This window comes from Scyliorhinus canicula, chromosome 2 (assembly GCF_902713615.1).
Source record: "Scyliorhinus canicula chromosome 2, sScyCan1.1, whole genome shotgun sequence".
Lineage (NCBI taxonomy): Eukaryota > Metazoa > Chordata > Chondrichthyes > Carcharhiniformes > Scyliorhinidae > Scyliorhinus > Scyliorhinus canicula.
Genome location: NC_052147.1, coordinates 234,228,279 through 234,248,709, shown reverse-complemented (window position 1 = coordinate 234,248,709; position 20,431 = coordinate 234,228,279). Strand labels below are relative to the sequence as shown.

The 20,431-nt window shown below is 53.2% G+C and overlaps 1 protein-coding gene across 1 annotated transcript in view; it reads left to right on the top strand.

The window, feature by feature from the left end:
- The first annotated feature begins 7,276 nt into the window (after positions 1 to 7,276).
- LOC119962037 (extended synaptotagmin-3-like) overlaps positions 7,277 to 20,431 on the top strand; it is a 170,816-nt gene continuing 157,661 nt past the window's right edge. Inside the window, exon 1 of the mRNA XM_038789816.1 lies at positions 7,277 to 8,208. Within this exon, the coding sequence (XP_038645744.1) occupies positions 7,843 to 8,208 (366 nt within the window). The 5' untranslated portion in view covers positions 7,277 to 7,842. The remainder of the gene's footprint in view (positions 8,209 to 20,431) is intronic.

Here is a 20,431-nt window from a genome sequence, read left to right as displayed (position 1 = left end):
AGTCAATCATTACGTTTCCAAAGCTGCCAGCAGGTGGAGGAGGCAGGCTGGGTGAGGGCAGGAGGCTGGGTGAGGACAGGAGTCTGGGTGAAGGCAGGAGGAGGGCAGGGGGCTGGGTGAGGGCAGGAGGCTGGGTGAGGGCAGGAGGCTGGGTGAGGACAGGAGTCTGGGTGAAGGCAGGAGGAGGGCAGGGGGCTGGGTGAGGGCAGGAGGCTGGGTGAGGGCAGGAGGCTGGGTGAGGACAGGAGGCTGGGTGAGGGCAGGAGGCTGGGTGAGGACAGGAGGCTGGGTGAGGTCAGGAGGCTGGGTGAGGGCAGGAGGCTGGGTGAGGTCAGGAGGCTGGGTGAGGGCAGGAGGCTGGGTGAGGTCAGGAGGCTGGGTGAGGACAGGAGGCTGGGTGAGGACAGGAGGCTGGGTGAGGGCAGGAGGCTGGGTGAGGACAGGAGGCTGGGTGAGGGCAGGAGGCTGGGTGAGTGCAGGAGGAGGGCAGGAGGCTGGGTGAGGACAGGAGGCCGGGTGAGGGCAGGAGGCTGAGTGACGGCAGGAGACTGGGTGAAGGGAGGAGGAGGACAGGAGGCTGGGTGAGAGCAGGAGGCTGGGTGAGGGCAGGAGGCTGGGTGAAGGCAGGAGGAGGGCAGGAGGCTGGGTGACGGCAGGAGGCTGGGCGAGGGCAGGAGGCTGGGTGAGGGCAGAGGGCTGGGTGAGGGCAGGGGGCTGGGTGAGTGCAGGAGGAGGGCAGGAGGCTGGGTGAGTGCAGGAGGCTGGGTGAGGGCAGGAGGCTGGGTGAGGGCAGCGGGCTGGGTGAGTGCAGGAGGAGGGCAGGAGGCTGGGTGAGGACAGGAGGCTGGGTGAGGACAGGAGGCTGGGTGAGGGCAGGAGGCTGGGTGAGGGCAGGAGGCTGGGTGAGGGCAGGAGGCTGGGTGAGGGCTGGAGGCTGGGTGAGGACAGGAGGCTGGGTGAGGGCAGGAGGCTGGGTGAGGGCAGGAGGCTGGGTGAGTGCAGGAGGCTGGGTGAGGGCAGGAGGCTGGGTGAGGGCAGCGGGCTGGGTGAGTGCAGGAGGAGGGCAGGAGGCTGGGTGAGTGCAGGAGGCTGGGTGAGGGCAGGAGGCTGGGTGAGTGCAGGAGGAGGGCAGGAGGCTGGGTGAGGACAGGAGGCTGGGTGAGGGCAGGAGGCTGGGTGAAGACATGAGGCTGGGTGAGGGCAGGAGGCTGGGTGAGTGCAGGAGGAGGGCAGGAGGCTGGGTGAGGACAGGAGGCTGGGTGAGTGCAGGAGGCTGGGTGAGGGCAGGAGGCTGGGTGAGGGCAGGAGGCTGGGTGAGTGCAGGAGGAGGGCAGGAGGTTGAGTGAGGGCAGGAGGCTGGGTGAGGCCAGGAGGCTGGGTGAGGGCAGCAGGCTGGGTGAGGATAGGAGGCTGGGTGAGGGCAGGAGGTTGGGTGAGGGCAGGAGGCTGGGTGAGGACAGGAGGCTGGGTGAGGGCAGGAGGCTGGGTGAGGGCAGGAGGCTGGGTGAGGGCAGGAGGCTGGGTGAGTGCAGGAGGAGGGCAGGAGGCTGGGTGAGGACAGGAGGCTGGGTGAGGGCAGGAGGAGGACAGGAGGCTGTGTGAGGGCAGGAAGCTGGGTAGGGCAGGAGGCTGGGTGAGGGCAGGAGGCTGGGTGAGGGCAGGAAGCTGGGTAGGGCAGGAGGAGGACAGGAGGCTGGGTGAGAGCAGGAGGCTGGGTGAGGGCCGGAGTCTGGGTAGGGCAGGAGGAGGACAGGAGGCTGGGTGAGGGCAGGAGGCTGGGTGAGGGCAGGAGGCTGGGTGAGGACAGGAGGCTGGATGAGAGCAGGAGGCTGGCTGAGGACAAGAGGCTGGGTAGGCGAGGAGGAGGACAGGAGGCTGGGTGAGGGCAGGAGGCTGGGTGAGAGCAGGAGGCTGGGTGAGGGCAGGAGGCTGGGTGAGGGCAGGAGGCTGGGTGAGGACAGGTTGGGTGAGGGCAGGAGGCTGGGTGAGGGCAGGAGGCTTGGTGAGGACAGGAGGCTGGGTGAGGGCAGGAGGCTAGGTGAGGGCAGGAGGCTGGGTGAGGACAGGCTGGGTGAGGGCAGGAGGCTGGGTGAGGGCAGGAGGCTGGGTAGGCGAGGAGGAGGACAGGAGGCTGGATGAGGGCAGGAGGCTGGATGAGGGCAGGAGGCTGGGTGAGGGCAGGAGGCTGGGTGAGGGCAGGAGGCTGGGTGCGGACAGGCTGGGTGAGGGCAGGAGGCTGGGTGAGGGCAGGAGGCTGGGTGCGGACAGGCTGGGTGAGGGCAGGAGGCTGGGTGAGTGCAGGAGTCTGGGTGAAGGTAGGAGGAGGACAGAAGGCTGGGTGAGGACAGGCTGCGTGATGGCAGGAGGCTGGGTGAGGGCAGGAGGCTGGGTAGGCGAGGAGGACAGGAGGCTGGATGAGGACAGGAGTCTGGGTGAGGGTAGGAGGCTGGGTGAGGGCAGGAGGCTGGGTGCGGGCAGGAGGAGGGCAGGAGGCTGGGTGAGTGCAGGAGGCTGGGTGAGGGCAGGAGGCTGGGTGAGTGCAGGAGGAGGGCAGGAGGCTGGGTGAGGACAGAAGGCTGGGTGAGAGCAGGAGGCTGGGTGAAGGCAGGAGGCTGGGTGAAGGCAGGAGGAGGGCAGGAGGCTGGGTGAGGGCAGGAGGCTGGGCGAGGGCAGGAGGCTGGGTGAGGGCAGAGGGCTGGGTGAGGGCAGGGGGCTGGGTGAGTGCAGGAGGAGGGCAGGAGGCTGGGTGAGTGCAGGAGGCTGGGTGAGGGCAGGAGGCTGGGTGAGGGCAGCGGGCTGGGTGAGTGCAGGAGGCTGGGTGAGGACAGGAGGCTGGGTGAGGACAGGAGGCTGGGTGAGGACAGGAGGCTGGGTGAGGGCAGGAGGCTGGGTGAGGGCAGGAGGCTGGGTGAGGGCAGGAGGCTGGGTGAGGGCTGGAGGCTGGGTGAGGACAGGAGGCTGGGTGAGGGCAGGAGGCTGGGTGAGGGCAGGAGGCTGGGTGAGTGCAGGAGGCTGGGTGAGGGCAGGAGGCTGGGTGAGGGCAGCGGGCTGGGTGAGTGCAGGAGGAGGGCAGGAGGCTGGGTGAGTGCAGGAGGCTGGGTGAGGGCAGGAGGCTGGGTGAGTGCAGGAGGCTGGGTGAAGACATGAGGCTGGGTGAGGGCAGGAGGCTGGGTGAGTGCAGGAGGAGGGCAGGAGGCTGGGTGAGGGCAGGAGGCTGGGTGAGTGCAGGAGGCTGGGTGAGGGCAGGAGGCTGGGTGAGGGCAGGAGGCTGGGTGAGTGCAGGAGGAGGGCAGGAGGTTGAGTGAGGGCAGGAGGCTGGGTGAGGCCAGGAGGCTGGGTGAGGGCAGCAGGCTGGGTGAGGATAGGAGGCTGGGTGAGGGCAGGAGGTTGGGTGAGGGCAGGAGGCTGGGTGAGGACAGGAGGCTGGGTGAGGGCAGGAGGCTGGGTGAGGGCAGGAGGCTGGGTGAGGGCAGGAGGCTGGGTGAGTGCAGGAGGAGGGCAGGAGGCTGGGTGAGGACAGGAGGCTGGGTGAGGGCAGGAGGAGGACAGGAGGCTGTGTGAGGGCAGGAAGCTGGGTAGGGCAGGAGGCTGGGTGAGGGCAGGAGGCTGGGTGAGGGCAGGAAGCTGGGTAGGGCAGGAGGAGGACAGGAGGCTGGGTGAGAGCAGGAGGCTGGGTGAGGGCCGGAGTCTGGGTAGGGCAGGAGGAGGACAGCAGGCTGGGGGAGGGCAGGAGGCTGGGTGAGGGCAGGAGGCTGGGTGAGGACAGGAGGCTGGATGAGAGCAGGAGGCTGGCTGAGGACAAGAGGCTGGGTAGGTGAGGAGGAGGACAGGAGGCTGGGTGAGGGCAGGAGGCTGGGTGAGAGCAGGAGGCTGGGTGAGGGCAGGAGGCTGGGTGAGGGCAGGAGGCTGGGTGAGGACAGGTTGGGTGAGGGCAGGAGGCTGGGTGAGGGCAGGAGGCTTGGTGAGGACAGGAGGCTGGGTGAGGGCAGGAGGCTAGGTGAGGGCAGGAGGCTGGGTGAGGACAGGCTGGGTGAGGGCAGGAGGCTGGGTGAGGGCAGGAGGCTGGGTAGGCGAGGAGGAGGACAGGAGGCTGGATGAGGGCAGGAGGCTGGATGAGGGCAGGAGGCTGGGTGAGGGCAGGAGGCTGGGTGAGGGCAGGAGGCTGGGTGCGGACAGGCTGGGTGAGGGCAGGAGGCTGGGTGAGTGCAGGAGTCTGGGTGAAGGTAGGAGGAGGACAGAAGGCTGGGTGAGGACAGGCTGCGTGATGGCAGGAGGCTGGGTGAGGGCAGGAGGCTGGGTAGGCGAGGAGGACAGGAGGCTGGATGAGGACAGGAGTCTGGGTGAGGGTAGGAGGCTGGGTGAGGGCAGGAGGCTGGGTGCGGGCAGGAGGAGGGCAGGAGGCTGGGTGAGTGCAGGAGGCTGGGTGAGGGCAGGAGGCTGGGTGAGTGCAGGAGGAGGGCAGGAGGCTGGGTGAGGACAGGAGGCTGGGTGAGAGCAGGAGGCTGGGTGAGGGCAGGAGGCTGGGTGAAGGCAGGAGGAGGGCAGGAGGCTGGGTGAGGGCAGGAGGCTGGGCGAGGGCAGGAGGCTGGGTGAGGGCAGAGGGCTGGGTGAGGGCAGGGGGCTGGGTGAGTGCAGGAGGAGGGCAGGAGGCTGGGTGAGTGCAGGAGGCTGGGTGAGGGCAGGAGGCTGGGTGAGGGCAGCGGGCTGGGTGAGTGCAGGAGGAGGGCAGGAGGCTGGGTGAGGACAGGAGGCTGGGTGAGGACAGGAGGCTGGGTGAGGACAAGAGGCTGGGTGAGGGCAGGAGGCTGGGTGAGGGCAGGAGGCTGGGTGAGGGCAGGAGGCTGGGTGAGGGCTGGAGGCTGGGTGAGGACAGGAGGCTGGGTGAGGGCAGGAGGCTGGGTGAGGGCAGGAGGCTGGGTGAGTGCAGGAGGCTGGGTGAGGGCAGGAGGCTGGGTGAGGGCAGCGGGCTGGGTGAGTGCAGGAGGAGGGCAGGAGGCTGGGTGTGCAGGAGGCTGGGTGAGGGCAGGAGGCTGGGTGAGTGCAGGAGGAGGGCAGGAGGCTGGGTGAGGACAGGAGGCTGGGTGAGGGCAGGAGGCTGGGTGAAGACATGAGGCTGGGTGAGGGCAGGAGGCTGGGTGAGTGCAGGAGGAGGGCAGGAGGCTGGGTGAGGGCAGGAGGCTGGGTGAGTGCAGGAGGCTGGGTGAGGGCAGGAGGCTGGGTGAGGGCAGGAGGCTGGGTGAGTGCAGGAGGAGGGCAGGAGGTTGGGTGAGGGCAGGAGGCTGGGTGAGGCCAGGAGGCTGGGTGAGGGCAGCAGGCTGGGTGAGGATAGGAGGCTGGGTGAGGGCAGGAGGTTGGGTGAGGGCAGGAGGCTGGGTGAGGACAGGAGGCTGGGTGAGGGCAGGAGGCTGGGTGAGGGCAGGAGGCTGGGTGAGGGCAGGAGGCTGGGTGAGTGCAGGAGGAGGGCAGGAGGCTGGGTGAGGACAGGAGGCTGGGTGAGGGCAGGAGGAGGACAGAAGGCTGTGTGAGGGCAGGAAGCTGGGCAGGGCAGGAGGCTGGGTGAGGGCAGGAAGCTGGGTAGGGCAGGAGGAGGACAGGAGGCTGGGTGAGAGCAGGAGGCTGGGTGAGGGCCGGAGTCTGGGTAGGGCAGGAGGAGGACAGGAGGCTGGGTGAGGGCAGGAGGCTGGGTGAGGGCAGGAGGCTGGGTGAGGACAGGAGGCTGGATGAGAGCAGGAGGCTGGCTGAGGACAAGAGGCTGGGTAGGCGAGGAGGAGGACAGGAGGCTGGGTGAGGGCAGGAGGCTGGGTGAGAGCAGGAGGCTGGGTGAGGGCAGGAGGCTGGGTGAGGGCAGGAGGCTGGGTGAGGACAGGTTGGGTGAGGGCAGGAGGCTGGGTGAGGGCAGGAGGCTTGGTGAGGACAGGAGGCTGGGTGAGGGCAGGAGGCTAGGTGAGGGCAGGAGGCTGGGTGAGGACAGGCTGGGTGAGGGCAGGAGGCTGGGTGAGGGCAGGAGGCTGGGTAGGCGAGGAGGAGGACAGGAGGCTGGATGAGGGCAGGAGGCTGGATGAGGGCAGGAGGCTGAGTGAGGGCAGGAGGCTGGGTGAGGGCAGGAGGCTGGGTGCGGACAGGCTGGGTGAGGGCAGGAGGCTGGGTGAGTGCAGGTGTCTGGGTGAAGGTAGGAGGAGGACAGAAGGCTGGGTGAGGACAGGCTGCGTGATGGCAGGAGGCTGGGTGAGGGCAGGAGGCTGGGTAGGCGAGGAGGACAGGAGGCTGGATGAGGACAGGAGTCTGGGTGAGGGTAGGAGGCTGGGTGAGGGCAGGAGGCTGGGTGCGGGCAGGAGGAGGGCAGGAGGCTGGGTGAGTGCAGGAGGCTGGGTGAGGGCAGTAGGCTGGGTGAGGGCAGCGGGCTGGGTGAGTGCAGGAGGAGGGCAGGAGGCTGGGTGAGGACAGGAGGCTGGGTGAGGACAGGAGGCTGGGTGAGGGCAGGAGGCTGGGTGAGGACAGGCTGGGTGAGGGCAGGAGGCTGGGTGAGGGCAGGAGGCTGGGTAGGCGAGGAGGACAGGAGGCTGGATGAGGACAGGAGGCTGGGTGAGGGCAGGAGGCTGGGTGCGGGCAGGCTGGGTGAGGGCAGGAGTCTGGGTGAAGGCCGGAGGAGGGCAGGAGGCTGGCTGAGGGCAGGAGGCTGGGTGAGGCCAGGAGGCTGAGTGAGGGCAGGAGGCTGGGTGAGGGCAGGAGGAGGACAGGAAGCTGGGTGAGGGCAGGAGGAGGACAGGAGACTGGGTGAGGGCAGGAGGCTGGGTGAGGCCAGGAGGCTGGGTGAGGACAGGATGAGAGCAAGGGGCAGGAGGTAGCATAGTGTGTATCACTGTTGCTTCACAGCTCCAGGGTCCCAGGTTTGATTCCCTGCTGGGTCACTGTCTGTGCGGAGTCTGCACGTTCTCCCCGTGTCTGGGTGGGTTTCCTCCGGGTGCTCCGGTTTCTTCCCACAGTCCAAAGATGTGCAGGTTAGGTGCATTGTCTATGCAAAATTGTCCTTAGTATCCAAAAAGTTTAAGTGGGGGTTACTGAGAGAGGGTAGATACATGGGCTTGAGTAGGGTGCTCGTTGTAAGGGCCGGTGCAGACACGATGGGCCGAATAGCCTCCTTCTGCACTGTAAATTCTATGATCCTATGAGGTTGAGTGAGGGCAGGAGGCTGGGTGGAGAAGGCTGGGGGAGGGTGCTGGCTAGGGGAGGAGGCTGGCTGTAGGTTGGCTGGGGGAGTGTCTCTCGATGTAGGCGGAGAGGAGATTGTTTTTCGCGGTGATAAGGGTGGAGGGAGACGGAGTGTGTTGAAGCCGCGATTCCAGCCAGGAATCTGTGATGTTTCCCGGAGTAGCAGGGACCGGGGGGGTTAAAAGGGCAAGGCTGAGCAGGGAGGGAGCTGGGTGAAGGTGTGTGTGTGATTACCGTGAGGGCGGTGCTGGCTTCATTGTTGATCCGAGAAGTTTCATCCCGAGAGGGGAGAAGGTGCTCCTGGTATTTAAAACAAGAAAGCTGCGAGAGTCGGGGATGCAGTAAACCTGGGACCCAGGCTGCCGGAGTCCAGGCTACAGGAACCCAGACTGCCTGAGTCCAGGCTACAGGAACCCAGGCTGCCGGAGACCAGGCTACAGGAACCCAGGCTGCGGGAGACCAGGCTACAGGAACCCAGGCTGCCGGAGTCCAGGCTACAGGAACCGAGGCTGCCGGAGTCCAGGCTGCAGGAACCCAGGCTGCCGGAGTCCAGGCTGCAGGAACCCAGGCTGCCGGAGACCAGGCTACAGGAACCCAGGCTGCCGGAACCCAGGCTGCCCATTGAAAGCAAACATGAGAGGCGGCGCGGAAGTGAAGAGGTTCCGAGGCAGGGAGAGTCTGTCATTCTCGGAACGGCGGGATTCTGTGTCTTCAGAGCTACTTTGTGATGAGGTGGGCGAGAGCTCAGCTAACCCTCTGGTCCCGGGCTTGATGGAACTACTGACACAATTCGCCAAGGCGTTCACCTACCTTTTCCCCGTCTACCTAACCGGATACTTCGGATTGAGTCTGACCTGGATCATCTTCGGGCTCATCATCTGGATTTGGTGGAAGAAGAACAGAGGCTGGAAGTTTGCTCGTTTGCAAGCAGCATTTCAAATCCTGGAGGATGAGAAGTTTGTGATTACTAATGAGATTAAGCAGGATCTTCCTTCGTGGGTGGGTACAATCATTGATTAACCGAGATTTAGATCAGATCAGAGGTGTAATGCAGTGGGGTCGATGTGCACAAACAGGCATCGTTCCAGGAGCCTGTTTAATTCCATCTGCACAGTTTTATAGTAATCATTGTCATTTCACATTTGTTGTTACTTGGCAACAAGGTGGCAGCACAGGGTTCCTCGCTGGATCCTGCTCCCCCCGCCCCCCCCCCCCCCCCCCAACGGACTGAATTGAAACTTTTAGCGATTGCTTATTTTTATTTACTCAAGTAACTGCCCGCCACCGAATTCCTGGCTCCCTCTCTGTTCGATTTTTTAACCTGTCCGGGTTCTTTCCATGATTCTGGGTCACATGCTCTTAAATAATTGTGAAACAGAGCTATCAAAATGTTGCGTAAGTTCGACAGGTTTCTCGCACTATAATTGAGCGATAATATTATTCCAGTTTTCATTGGGGCATGGAGACATTCACACAATAACATTGTAATAACCAGATGGCATACTTATCCTGTGCACTAAAGACATTTCTAGGGTGTTTTGCTAAATATAGACCTAATAAAAACATGCGTTAAACGGATTGACTATATATACACGCAAAAAAGTACAGCACAGGAACAGGCCCTTCGGCCCTCCAAGCCTGTGCCGACCATGCTGCCCGTCTAAACTAAAACCTTCTATACTTCTGGGGTCCGCATCCCTCTATTCTCATCCTATCCATGTATTTGTTAAGACACCCCTTAAATGTCACAATTGTACCTGCTTCCATTACGTCCTCCGGCAGCGGGTTCCAAGCACCCGCTACCCTCTATGTAAAAATCTTCCCTTGCACATCTCCTCTAAACTTTGCTCCTTGCACTTTAAACCTATGTCCCCTGGTAATCGACTTCCACTCTGGGAAAAAGTGTCTGACTAGTCACTCTGTCCATGCCCCTCATAATTTTGTAAACTTCTATCAAGTCACCCCTCAACCTCCGTTGTTCCAGTGAGAACAAACTGAGTTTATCCAACTGCTCCTCATAGCTAATACCCTCCATTCCAGGCAACATCCTGGTAAACCTCTTCTATACCCTCTCCAAAGCCCCCACATCCTTCTGGTAGTATGGTGACCAGAATTGAATACTACCTTCCAAGTGTGGTTAATTAAGGTTCTATACAGTTGCAACATAACTTGCCAATTTTTATACTCAGTGTTTTGGCCGATGAGGGCAAGCATGCCCTATGCCTTCTTTGACTATTTCTTGACTACCTCCTTCTCCACCTGTGTTGTAACTTCCAGTGACCTGTGGACCTGTACACTCACATCCCTCTGCCAGTCAAAACTCTCCAGGGTTCTGTCATTTGTTGTACATTTCTCACCTGTATTAGACCTTGCAAAATGTTTTACCTCATATTTGTCCGGATTAAACTCCATTTGCCATTTCTCCACCCAAGTCTCCAACCGATCTATATCCTGCTACACTCTGACAGTCCTCATCACTATCTGCAATTCCGTTAACCTTTGTGTCATCTGCAAACTTACTAATCAGACTAATTACATATTCCTCCAAATCATTTATATATACTAGAAAAAGCAAAGGTCCCAGCACTGATCCCTGTGGAGCACCACTAGTCTCAGCCCTCCATTCAGAATTGCACCCTTCCACTGCTACCTTCTGTCTTCTGTGATGTAGCCAGTTCCGTATCCATCTTGCCAGCTCACCTCTGATCCCATGTGATTTCACCTTCTGTACCAGTCTGCCATGAGGGACCTTTAATATACAATGTGTATTTCCACAAAAATGAGACTATAGTATTACTGTGCTTAGAAATGGAAGATCTATTTCATTAAAAAATACATATTGAAGACAGCTGATTGGTTTAACAAATATCTGATAGAACCGTGGGTAAGTATTTTTGTAGTAATGTGAAATATGACAGTCCATTATAATAAATAACAGAAAACATAACAAATGTACAGCAGATCAGTCAGTATCTGGAGGAGAAATGGTACCGTTTTATTGGAAACAAAAGGGGCTGGATTCTCTATTATTGAGCCAATATCCCCACACCGGTGTAAAAACGGTAGAGTTTTACTCCTGAAATTGTTGCAAAAAAGTTAAACAAATTCATAGTCCTGCAGGGGGTGAGCAGGGACCCGGAGTGAATCTCGCAGCTTTTGCTGCAGATATGGGCCCCCGCACTTCCGGGTCAGAGGCCGCGCATACTCACAGCGGCGGCCTCCAGCGGCGGCGCTGTGCTCCATAGAGGACTCAGATCGTGGACCTAGACCAAAGAAAGAGACCCCCTGATCGGCTGCGCGCCCGAGCCTCAACCCCCACACATTAAATCCTCGGCCATCTATAAGGCCCATCCCCGGTCTCAGATCCGCCCGTCCCTGACTAGGGCAGCCACGGACTAAGTCCGCAGTCGCCACGTGAGCATCCCGACCGGCAATAGGTGGTTAGCTCCACGCTGTCGGGAACTCTGCCGGTCGGGAGCGGTGCATTGCTGAGCAGGCCTCTGGCAATGGCCCCCCGGTGGCGCGGCATACTTCGCGGTGACGCTGATTTTCGGTGTCTGGAGAACCGGTGAACCGGCGCTGGGCCCGATTACGGTGTCAAACTGGATTCTCTGCCCTGGCGCCGGCCGCGATTTTGGCCCCGGGCCGCCGAGAATCCAACCAAGAAGTTTATGTTGTGCTGAATTGGGGCATTGTTAAAGGACCTGTTCCTTTTCTAAAAGACCCTATGGTAACAGTTGAAGAAGACAAGGAAGTTCTCTCATCTTCAACAATATACCTTCCACAACAAGCATTACTATGTAGCTGGTCATTTATCAGGTTGCTGTTTGTAAATTGCCCACTCTTTAGCCTACATAAAGCTATGACTACACTTTAAAAGTAATTGTTTGTGAAATGTTTTGTGGATATTTTAAAAATATGGATATCCCAATATAAATACACCTTCAAATAATTGTGATTTTACAACTTATCCACATTTACTATGGAACAGGCCCATATAAGCAAAGCTGATGGTACTGATGACCTGTCTCTGACTGTCAGTGAGATTTACTATATACTTTCAAAACCACTGCAAAATCATTATCTACTGTCAATCATTGGGAGCTGAGAGCAATTACTCCATGGGTACCTGATATGTTTTTTTGAAAATCTACTAGACAGTTTCTGCAGCAGTCACAGCACAATTGCATGAGACCATCTTATCTGAATCAGCTCATTATCAGAAGCAGTTCTGACATTAGTGCAAAACAGGTAGCAAGTAATTTTATCCATGTTGTTGTTATGCATTCTTTTCTACTGTAGCGATAGCAAACTAATGAATAAGATTGCATTAAGGCAGGTAACCCATTCTAATGTTCACATTACAGTGCAACAATATTGTTTAATGTTTAAATATCTGGCATGACTATTACAGAGATGTTGATGGTGTTACATGACAGGAAAGCTGCTCGGGAAATATTTCAATTATATATCATTTGGGAAAATAGTTAATCACAGAATATTTTGCATGAGAGTTTATAATCTCAAATTTACTGTGCAATGTTGGATGTACTTGTTAGTATATTTTCAGTTGTGGAAAGGTTGTCTTAATGGAGTATTAACTGTATTAACAGTTGTTAGTACTGCTGCCACACAGTGTCAGGGACCCGGGTTCAATTCCGTCTTCATGTGACTGTCTGTGTGGAGTTTGCACGTTCTCCCCGTGTCTGCATGGGTTTCCTCAGGATACTCCAGTTTCCTCCCACTATTCAAAGATGTGCAGGTTAGGTGGATTGGCCATGCTAAAATTGTCCCTTAGTGTCCAAAGGTTAGGTGGGGTGATGGGGATAGGGCGGGGGAGTGGGCCTAGGTAGGATGTTCTTTCAGAGTATCAGAGCAGACGTGATGGACCAAATGGCTTCCTTCTGAATTAAGCTATTCTATGATTATATGGTTTCCCCTGTTTGGTCAGCAGTCATTGTATCATTGAAGTATTAACTTTCTATCTATGCCACTTTTTTTGTAGTTTTAAAATTCATCTTGAGCTTAGTGTGTTTGTGAAACATTCCATTTCCGACACAGCACCCGCAAATTGCACAGCTTAGTCTTGTCTGCAGTTATTAATAATAGTTGACATTGAATATTAATGGAATTTGGAGACCAAGACTGGAAATTTTATCACAAGTCCACCCAACATGCGAGCCACCGGACTCAGACCGCCACAGACACTGCTTCGCTGCCTCTTGCGAACTTGTACCTTTTTTATGGCTCCTTTTGACACAGTCAATTGCCTAAAAACTCATCATAAAATATAGGGGCTTTTCACAGTAACTGCACTGAAGCCTACTTGTGACAATAAGCGATTATTTATTATGATGATGATATGGGAAGGAGAACCACTGAGCAGATTTGCAGGAGATGAACAAAAGGGCACTTGAGGAAGCTTATGAATGCGTGGAGAGAAAGAGCAAGGTGCAGACTTGAAGGAGAGTTTCCAAGTGAATGTTATCTGAAAGCAAGGAGCTGGATTTCTGGTTTGCAACATATTGAAAGTTTGGAATTTTTTCGATCAGATATGTGAATTCAACAATATGTTTAATGAAAAGGAGGTAGAGAGAAGGTTGAATTCAAAATATTTCCTGCTGCTAACCCATAATCGCTCATTGGGCAGATAACTTGTGACATACGGCAAGATACGATTTGAGCTGAATATATCTTTTAAAACTACATTTGCCGTAAATTGTAGAACAAGGCATATAATTCATTCCAGCGCGTAAGAAGGTCATTCATGCCATGCAATAGGTGTTGTTCAGGAGTTAAGTGCACTACTGGATTACCACATGGTGTTTCTTTACTGCTGTATTGAATCTTTTGGTGAGGTCAAACTTAGTAACATTTAGCCAAAGCTATGATAGCAAATGTTAGAACATAATTATAATAATATTTCTTGTCACAAGTGGGCTTACATTAACACTGCAATGAAGTTACTGTGAAAAGCCCCTAGTCGCCACATTCCGGCGCCTGTTCGGGTCCACAGGGAGAATTCATAATGTCCACTGTGTGGAGTCTGCACTGTGTGGAGTCTGCACGTCCTCCCCCTGTTTGCGTGGGTTTCCTCCGGGTGCTCCGGTTTCCTCCCACAGTCCAAAGATGTGCAGGTTAGGTGGATTGGCCATGCTAAATTGCCCGTAGTGTCCTAATAAAAGTAAGGTTAAGGGGGGGTTGTTGGGTTACAGGTATAGGGTGGATACGTGGGTTTGAGTAGGGTGATCATGGCTCGGCACAACATTGAGGGCCGAAGGGCCTGTTCTGTGCTGTACTGTTCTATGTTCTATGTTCTAATTCACTGAACAGCATGTCTTGTGGGAGGAAACTGGAGCACCCGGAGGAAGCCCTTGCAGACAAAGGGAGAACGTGCAGACTCCACACGGACAGTGACCCAAGCCGGGAATTAAACCTGGGACCCTGGGGCTGTGAAGCAATAGTGCTAACCACTGTGCTACCGTACCACTCACAATGCCATGCTGAGATGAATATCCTGTAATTGTCATTTTTTAAATATATTCTTTTATTGAAGATTTTCCATTTACAATAAATCTTATACCAAAGCCAACATCACAAACACCCGATGTAACACAGAACAGCATAACAAAAATATAACCAAATGTATGTTCCTCACCCAGAAAAGAAAACCCAACCCCTACCCTAGCAATTGATGGTGACTAATTCCTTAAAGTAGGCAATGAATGGCTGTCTTCTCAGTAGAACCCCTCAACCGACTGTGACAGTGTACTGGACTTTCTCCAGGTACAAGAATTCCTTTAGGTCACTGAACCATACCGAGGCACTAGGCCGATTAGGAGACCTGCAGCCCAGCAGAACTCTCCTCCGGACAATCAATGAGGCAAAGGCAAGAACGTGTTCCTTCCTGTTTGCACCCCGGCGAGTCCGACACCCTGAAAATGATCACCAAAGGACATGGCTCCAGATCAATATTCAGAATCGCTGACATGGTGCTAAAGAAGGAGACCCAAAAGGGGAGCAGTTTGGGACATGACCAGGATGTGTGTGTGTAGTTGACACAGTGTAGTAGCACAGTGTTTTACAATTATTTAACATACTAGAAGAGGTTAACAGAACAGATTAAAATATATTCTACATTGTAATAGGCAAGATGTATTTCAATGGATTTGGTATACAGATTAGTCAGAATTTGAATGAATGATGGGGACTGGTTTAAGGAACTTAATAACTTACTCCTGTTCTTACATAGCATAGTAATTGTGCTGATGTAGTATTTCATCTGTTTAAAGTACCAATTAAACTATCTAAACAACCTTTCCAGGTAATCAGCCCTTTCAGTAATAAATGGGTGCATAAGAATTAAATCAACTAAGAGTCAATATTTACTGTTATGCTTGTGCTATTTTACATGTTTAATTGGTGTAGCCCTACAGATACAGAATAAGTATTATGCTTATTGAGTGCAGATTTTCAAAAGAATCATCAGGAAAAGGGACAGGGGTCGCCTGGATATAAAATTGGCTGAATGACCTGTGTGAATGAGTAGTGGTGAATATTTTTTTGGAATGGAAGAAGATCTGCAGTGGAGTTGATGCTCAGACCTTTTTAATATATGCTAGTGATTAAGGTTCAATGTGGAGGGCGCAATTTCAAAATTTGTAATAAACACAAAGCCTGGGTGCACTGTGAGAAGGATTGTGATAGACTTCAAGAGGTTAGACAGGCTGGTAGAATGGATGGACATGTGGCAAATTACATTTAATACAGAGAAGTGCAAAGTAATTTTAGTACAACGGATGAGTAGTGGTAATATTAAAGGAAGGGCACAATTATAAATTGGGTGGTGGAGCAGAGTGACCAAGGGTTAATCAACACAAATCAATTGAACTTGGCAGGTTGAGAAAGTGGTTAAAAAGACATATAAAATCTTGGGCTTTATAAATTGAGGCAGAGAGTACAAACATAGAACATAGAACACTACAGCGCAGTACGGGCCCTTCGGCCCTCGATGTTGCACCGACCTGTGAAACCATTTGAAGCCTATCTGATCTACACTATTCCATTTTCATCCATATGTCTATCCAGTGACCACTTAAATGCCCTTAAAGTTGGCGAGTCTACTACTGTTGCAGGCAGGGCGTTCCACACCCCTACTACTCTCTGAGTAAAGAAACTGCCTCTGATATCTGTCCTATATGTATCACCCCTCAATTTAAAGCTATGTCCCCTCGTGTTGGTCATCACCATCCGAGGAAAAAGACTCTCACTGTCCACCCTATCTAACCCTCTGACTATCTTATATGTATCTATTAAGTCACCTCTCAGCCTTCTCCTCTCTAACGAAAACAGCCTCAATTCCCTGAGCCTTTCCTCGTAAGACCTTCCCTCCATACCAGGCAACATCCTAGTAAATCTCCTCTGAACCCTTTCCAAAGCTTCCACATCCTTCCTATAATGTGGTGACCAGAACTGCACGCAGTACTCCAGGTGCGGCCGCACCAGAGTTATGTACAGCTGCAGCATGACCTTGTGGTTCCGAAACTCAATCCCCCTGCTTATAAAGGCTAGCACACCATATGCCTTCTTAACAGCCCTATTAACCTGGGTGGCAACTTTCAGGGATTTATGTACCTGGATGCCGAGATCTCTCTGTTCATCTACACTACCAAGAATCTTGCCATTAGCCCAGTACTCTGCATTCCTGTTACTCCTTCCAAAGTGAACCACCTCACACTTTTCCGCATTAAACTCCATCTGCCACCTCTCAGCCCAGCTCTGCAGCTTATCTATGTCCCTCTGTATCCTATAACATCCTTCAGCACTATCCACAACTCCACCGACCTTCGTGTCATCTGCAAATTTACTAACCCATCCTTCTACACCCTCTTCCAGGTCATTTATAAAAATGACAAACAGCAGTGGCCCCAAAACAGATCCTTGCGGTACACCACTAGTAACTGAACTCCAGGATGAACATTTGCCATCAACCACCACCCTCTGTCTTCTTTCAGCTAGCCAATTACTGATCCAAACCGCTAAATCACCTTCAATTCCATACTTCCTTATTTTCTGCAATAACCTACCGTGGGAACCTATGAGAAACACCAAACACCAGGAAACCTATGAGAAATCCTTATTATAAACTGGTTCAGCCTTGACTGGGGTATTGTGCACAATTCTGGGGACTGTACTTTAGGAAGGATGTGAAGGATTTAGATAGGGCGCAGAAAAGATTTACAAGAAGGGATAAGGAACTTCAGTTGTCTGGATAGGTAGGAAAATCTGGGGTTATTCTCTTTATAGAAGATAAGATTGAGAGAGGATTGATAGAAGTGTTCAAGATCATGGAGGGTCGTCATGCAGAGTAGGTAGAGTAACTTTTCAAAGTAACTTCATTGAAGCCTACTCGTGACAATAAGCAATTTTGTTTTTTTTTGTTAGAGAGAGATTGTTCCTATTGGCCGAAGGGTCAAGAATTAGAGGACACAAATTTCAGGTGAATGGCAAAAAAACCAATGGTGACATGAGGAAAATATTTTTTCCCAGTGAGTGATGAGGAACTGGAGGGGCTAAGTGGGTAGCTCTCCGAACTCTGAGCCGCAAGGTTCCCAGGTTCAAATCCCACTCCAGGATTGCGATGGCCACAAAATAACCCATATATCGGTGCCAACATGTATTGTCCCCAGCCCGGATAAATGGGGAGGATTACTGGCAGGAAGAGCATCCAGCCATAAAACTACCTGCAAAATCCAAAAATGGTGGTTGATGTTAAGGAATGTAACACGCAAAAAGTCGAAAGAGAAAGGAAAGGCACTGTTCGAATCTGGAACGCAATTCCTGAGTGTGTAATCAAGTCAGATTCAGTCATGGCTTTCCAAAGGGAATTGGATAAGCACCTGAAGAGAGAATTTGCAGGATTAGAGATGAGTTGGACTGGTTGAATTGCTCATGCAGAGAGGTGGCACAGACACAGTGGGTTGATTGACCTCCCCCCTCCTGTGTTGTTACCATTCTGTGTTTGACTTCATTGATTTTTAAAAATTTGAATTGCTTACTTTTCGTAACAATACAAGGTTAATTGATTGCTATGGGCTGTTCCTCCGAAAGCCGCTGAGAATAACTGTTTCATTCAGATAAGGAAAGATTAATTAACATTTTTTAAAAAAGAAATGAAGTGGCAAAAAGCTGAAACAAAGCACGAAATACTGGAAGCACTGGTCAGTTTTAGCATCTGATGTGACAATAAGTGAGTTCATTGAGCCTTTTTCCATCTGAACTCAAGTCAGTTAATCTGCATTGTATTGATTTCTGACAAACAAAGGTTTTGATAACGTTTTGATTGGAGAAAATAGTTACCAATTTATAACATTATGGCTGGATGGATGAAATATTAAGTTGTTTGTATCACAGACAATTCAAAATTGTCACAAATTGTCCTGTGTAATTGACAAACTATGTTTAGAAATATTAATAGAATTAAGGGATGTGTGAGTAAACCTTCTAAGGATTTGGAAAATATCTCCTAGTTATGTTGACTGCAGTAGTTACTCTATATTCCATGAACCAGAAAGAAATTGGGTTAATTTAGTGAATTTTGCCACACAAGATGTGAAACTTAATTTTTAATATTTAGTGTCTGTTGAGCTCAGGCTTAGCTGGGACATATTATGAAGTATAATAGTTTGTGAATTACTCTAAAATGTTTGTTTTGCACTGAGGAGTTGGCTCTTGTGCATCAGGGGTTATCTGCTGCGGTCGTGGCCTGTACGGAGTCCACAGACCGATGCGGAGACCTGCTACCAACGACGACCATGCTGCGAACAAGGCCGTGATCGAGCAGTGCATCGGCATCCTGAAGATGGGGTTTAGGTGCCTGAGCCACTCTGGAGGGCCCCTCAGTATAGCACCTAGAATGGTCTCCCACATCGTGGTAGCTTGCCATGCCCTCCATTGCGCAATAAAAGGGGCGACATGCTGGAGGAGGGGATGACTGCCAGGCCTGATCGGAGAAGGAGGATGCGGCAGAGAGCCAGGATAGGCAGAGCATGGGGCCCAGCAGGCACAGGAGACCCCACAACGTGTGTACCAGGGCCGGTACGCATGAGGCGCTTTAATTGCCTCCAGATTAGCTTACTAGGGGGTCTGGCCAATGGCGGCACGAACATCTCGTCCCACCCCAACGGGTGCCCAGATGTCCCACCGGGCAGTGCGGGGTGGCTGCCCTGTGGGCTCTGGCCCGTGCCCACCTCCAACGGGTGCCCAGATGGGGTGGCAGGGTGGTTTGGGGAGGTGGTGTGGTGTGGGGGCTGTACCACGCATACGATAGCGACACTGCAACCCAGTGGGGGCTCACTTGGTTCCCCGATGCTGACCTCTGCTGCGGCAGCTACCTCCTCTCCGGGCCCACTGACCAGGTCTAGTGCCTGCCGTTCCATAATGGTGAGGGGCCGCAGGTCCGGTAGGCCCCCCTCGAGTCTTCTCTGTCTCCCTGTGGTTGTTCGCCGCCTTCTCCTGGGGGCTGGGTAGGGACGGGTGGGGTGGGGGGGGGGGAGAGACAGAAGTGTTAGGCAGTCGGACATGGGTAAGCACAGGGGGCGGGCAGCTGGTGGCCTTTGTGAACAGGACACCTGGCCATGGCGGGCAGTATTGATGAAGCCATGTTGTGCAGGCTGGGGTGCGAGTTGACTGCTGCCGTGTGGGGGTTCGGTCACCCTCCAGGTGGGGAGGTTACAGGTGTGAGAGAAGGGTTGGTGCTAGGAACGAGGTGTTGGCTACTCAGCCTGGCTGCCCTGAGGAGGTTGTGCAGTTTTTACGACACTGCTAGCCGGTTCTGGCGGTGGGACCATGGCTTCAGCACCTGCACCCTGGCCCAGTGTACGGCGGTGCATGGCAGCCTCCTTCCCACGTCTGGATACGTCTGGTGCCCCACCTCCCCTGCACAGCGTCCAGCAGGGTCTCGAGCTCCGCATCTGCAAACTGGGGTACTGCTCTTCGGGTTACCATCTTGTTGGCTAGAATGAGTGTGTGGGGAGTGGAGTGCTGCAGCTTGTCAGCCTCTCGAGTGTCAATAACGACCCCGGCGAATCGGGCACCGTTCTTCATTGGAATTGCTCTAGTTCCACGTGACACCAATGCTAGTCCATTAACAGAGGGACCAGCGCCGCTTCCGTGTTCGTAGAACACCATTGACTCAGTCCATGGCGTCAGCACTTAGTCTCTGAAACGGAGTGTGTTGAATAAACAGTTGCTATATAACCTGAGGCTATGGTACATTCGGTGAGCTGACGTTTGGTAGCAAACGTTCTTCGTACAATTTTGATCATGTAATTGGGTCCTAGCCCTTTGAACACGTATACAACAGCAGAAAGAAAAACAATCTAGAAAAACAGGGTCAATGTAGTCTACAGGGAAAAGCTTGCTCATGTCATGGAACACTGCAAAAAGGTGATTTATTTTCCCATTTTGTACACTGCAATAAGACTACTTGTGCTGTGGTTAAAGATTGTGCGAAGGCTAGAAATATGAATAGTTTAAAGCTGAGCTGACATTTGCACGCAACTGTGTTCAGCTCCTTACTTGTGTTCAGCTATTCAAAATGGCGAATTTACTGTTTAGAGTAAGTTAATTATTAAAACTTCAGTATTGAGATTAACACAATTCAACAAGAAACTGCTTTACACTTATTGCATTTGGTTGGATAAGAAAGAACCTAAATGAAGCCTCCAGTCAGAAATATGAATGAGACGTCAAACTTAATGTACAACACGTGTTTTGGTTATTTTTAAAATGATTTTATTAATGGGTGTAATTACCAGGTGAGAAGTAATGTCCAAATCAAGCATTTTTTTAAAGTGATTGATCAAAGCAGCTGAATAGATTACCAGTTGTGGTTTCAGATTTCAGTGAGATAATTGAGGAATGTCGTATTTGTGGAACTGCAGGTGAATGAATTCTCAGCTCAACGTAATTATATTCTGGAAAATATCAGTATAACACACAATACCATTAGTTTCATGTTTTTGTGATGACTTCTATAGTTTGGAAGAAATTCAATTCAGAATGTTTTTTTTATTGTTGAATAAAGGTCTGAGAAGGCTTTGATTGATTCTATCAAGGGCCTGTTCTGTATCTCTGTAGTAAAGGTCACACACAAGCAGTGCCTTTTTTCCTTCCTGAGAACACAAACCTCCCTCCTTTGCAAAGCAGCAGTTTCCTGTGT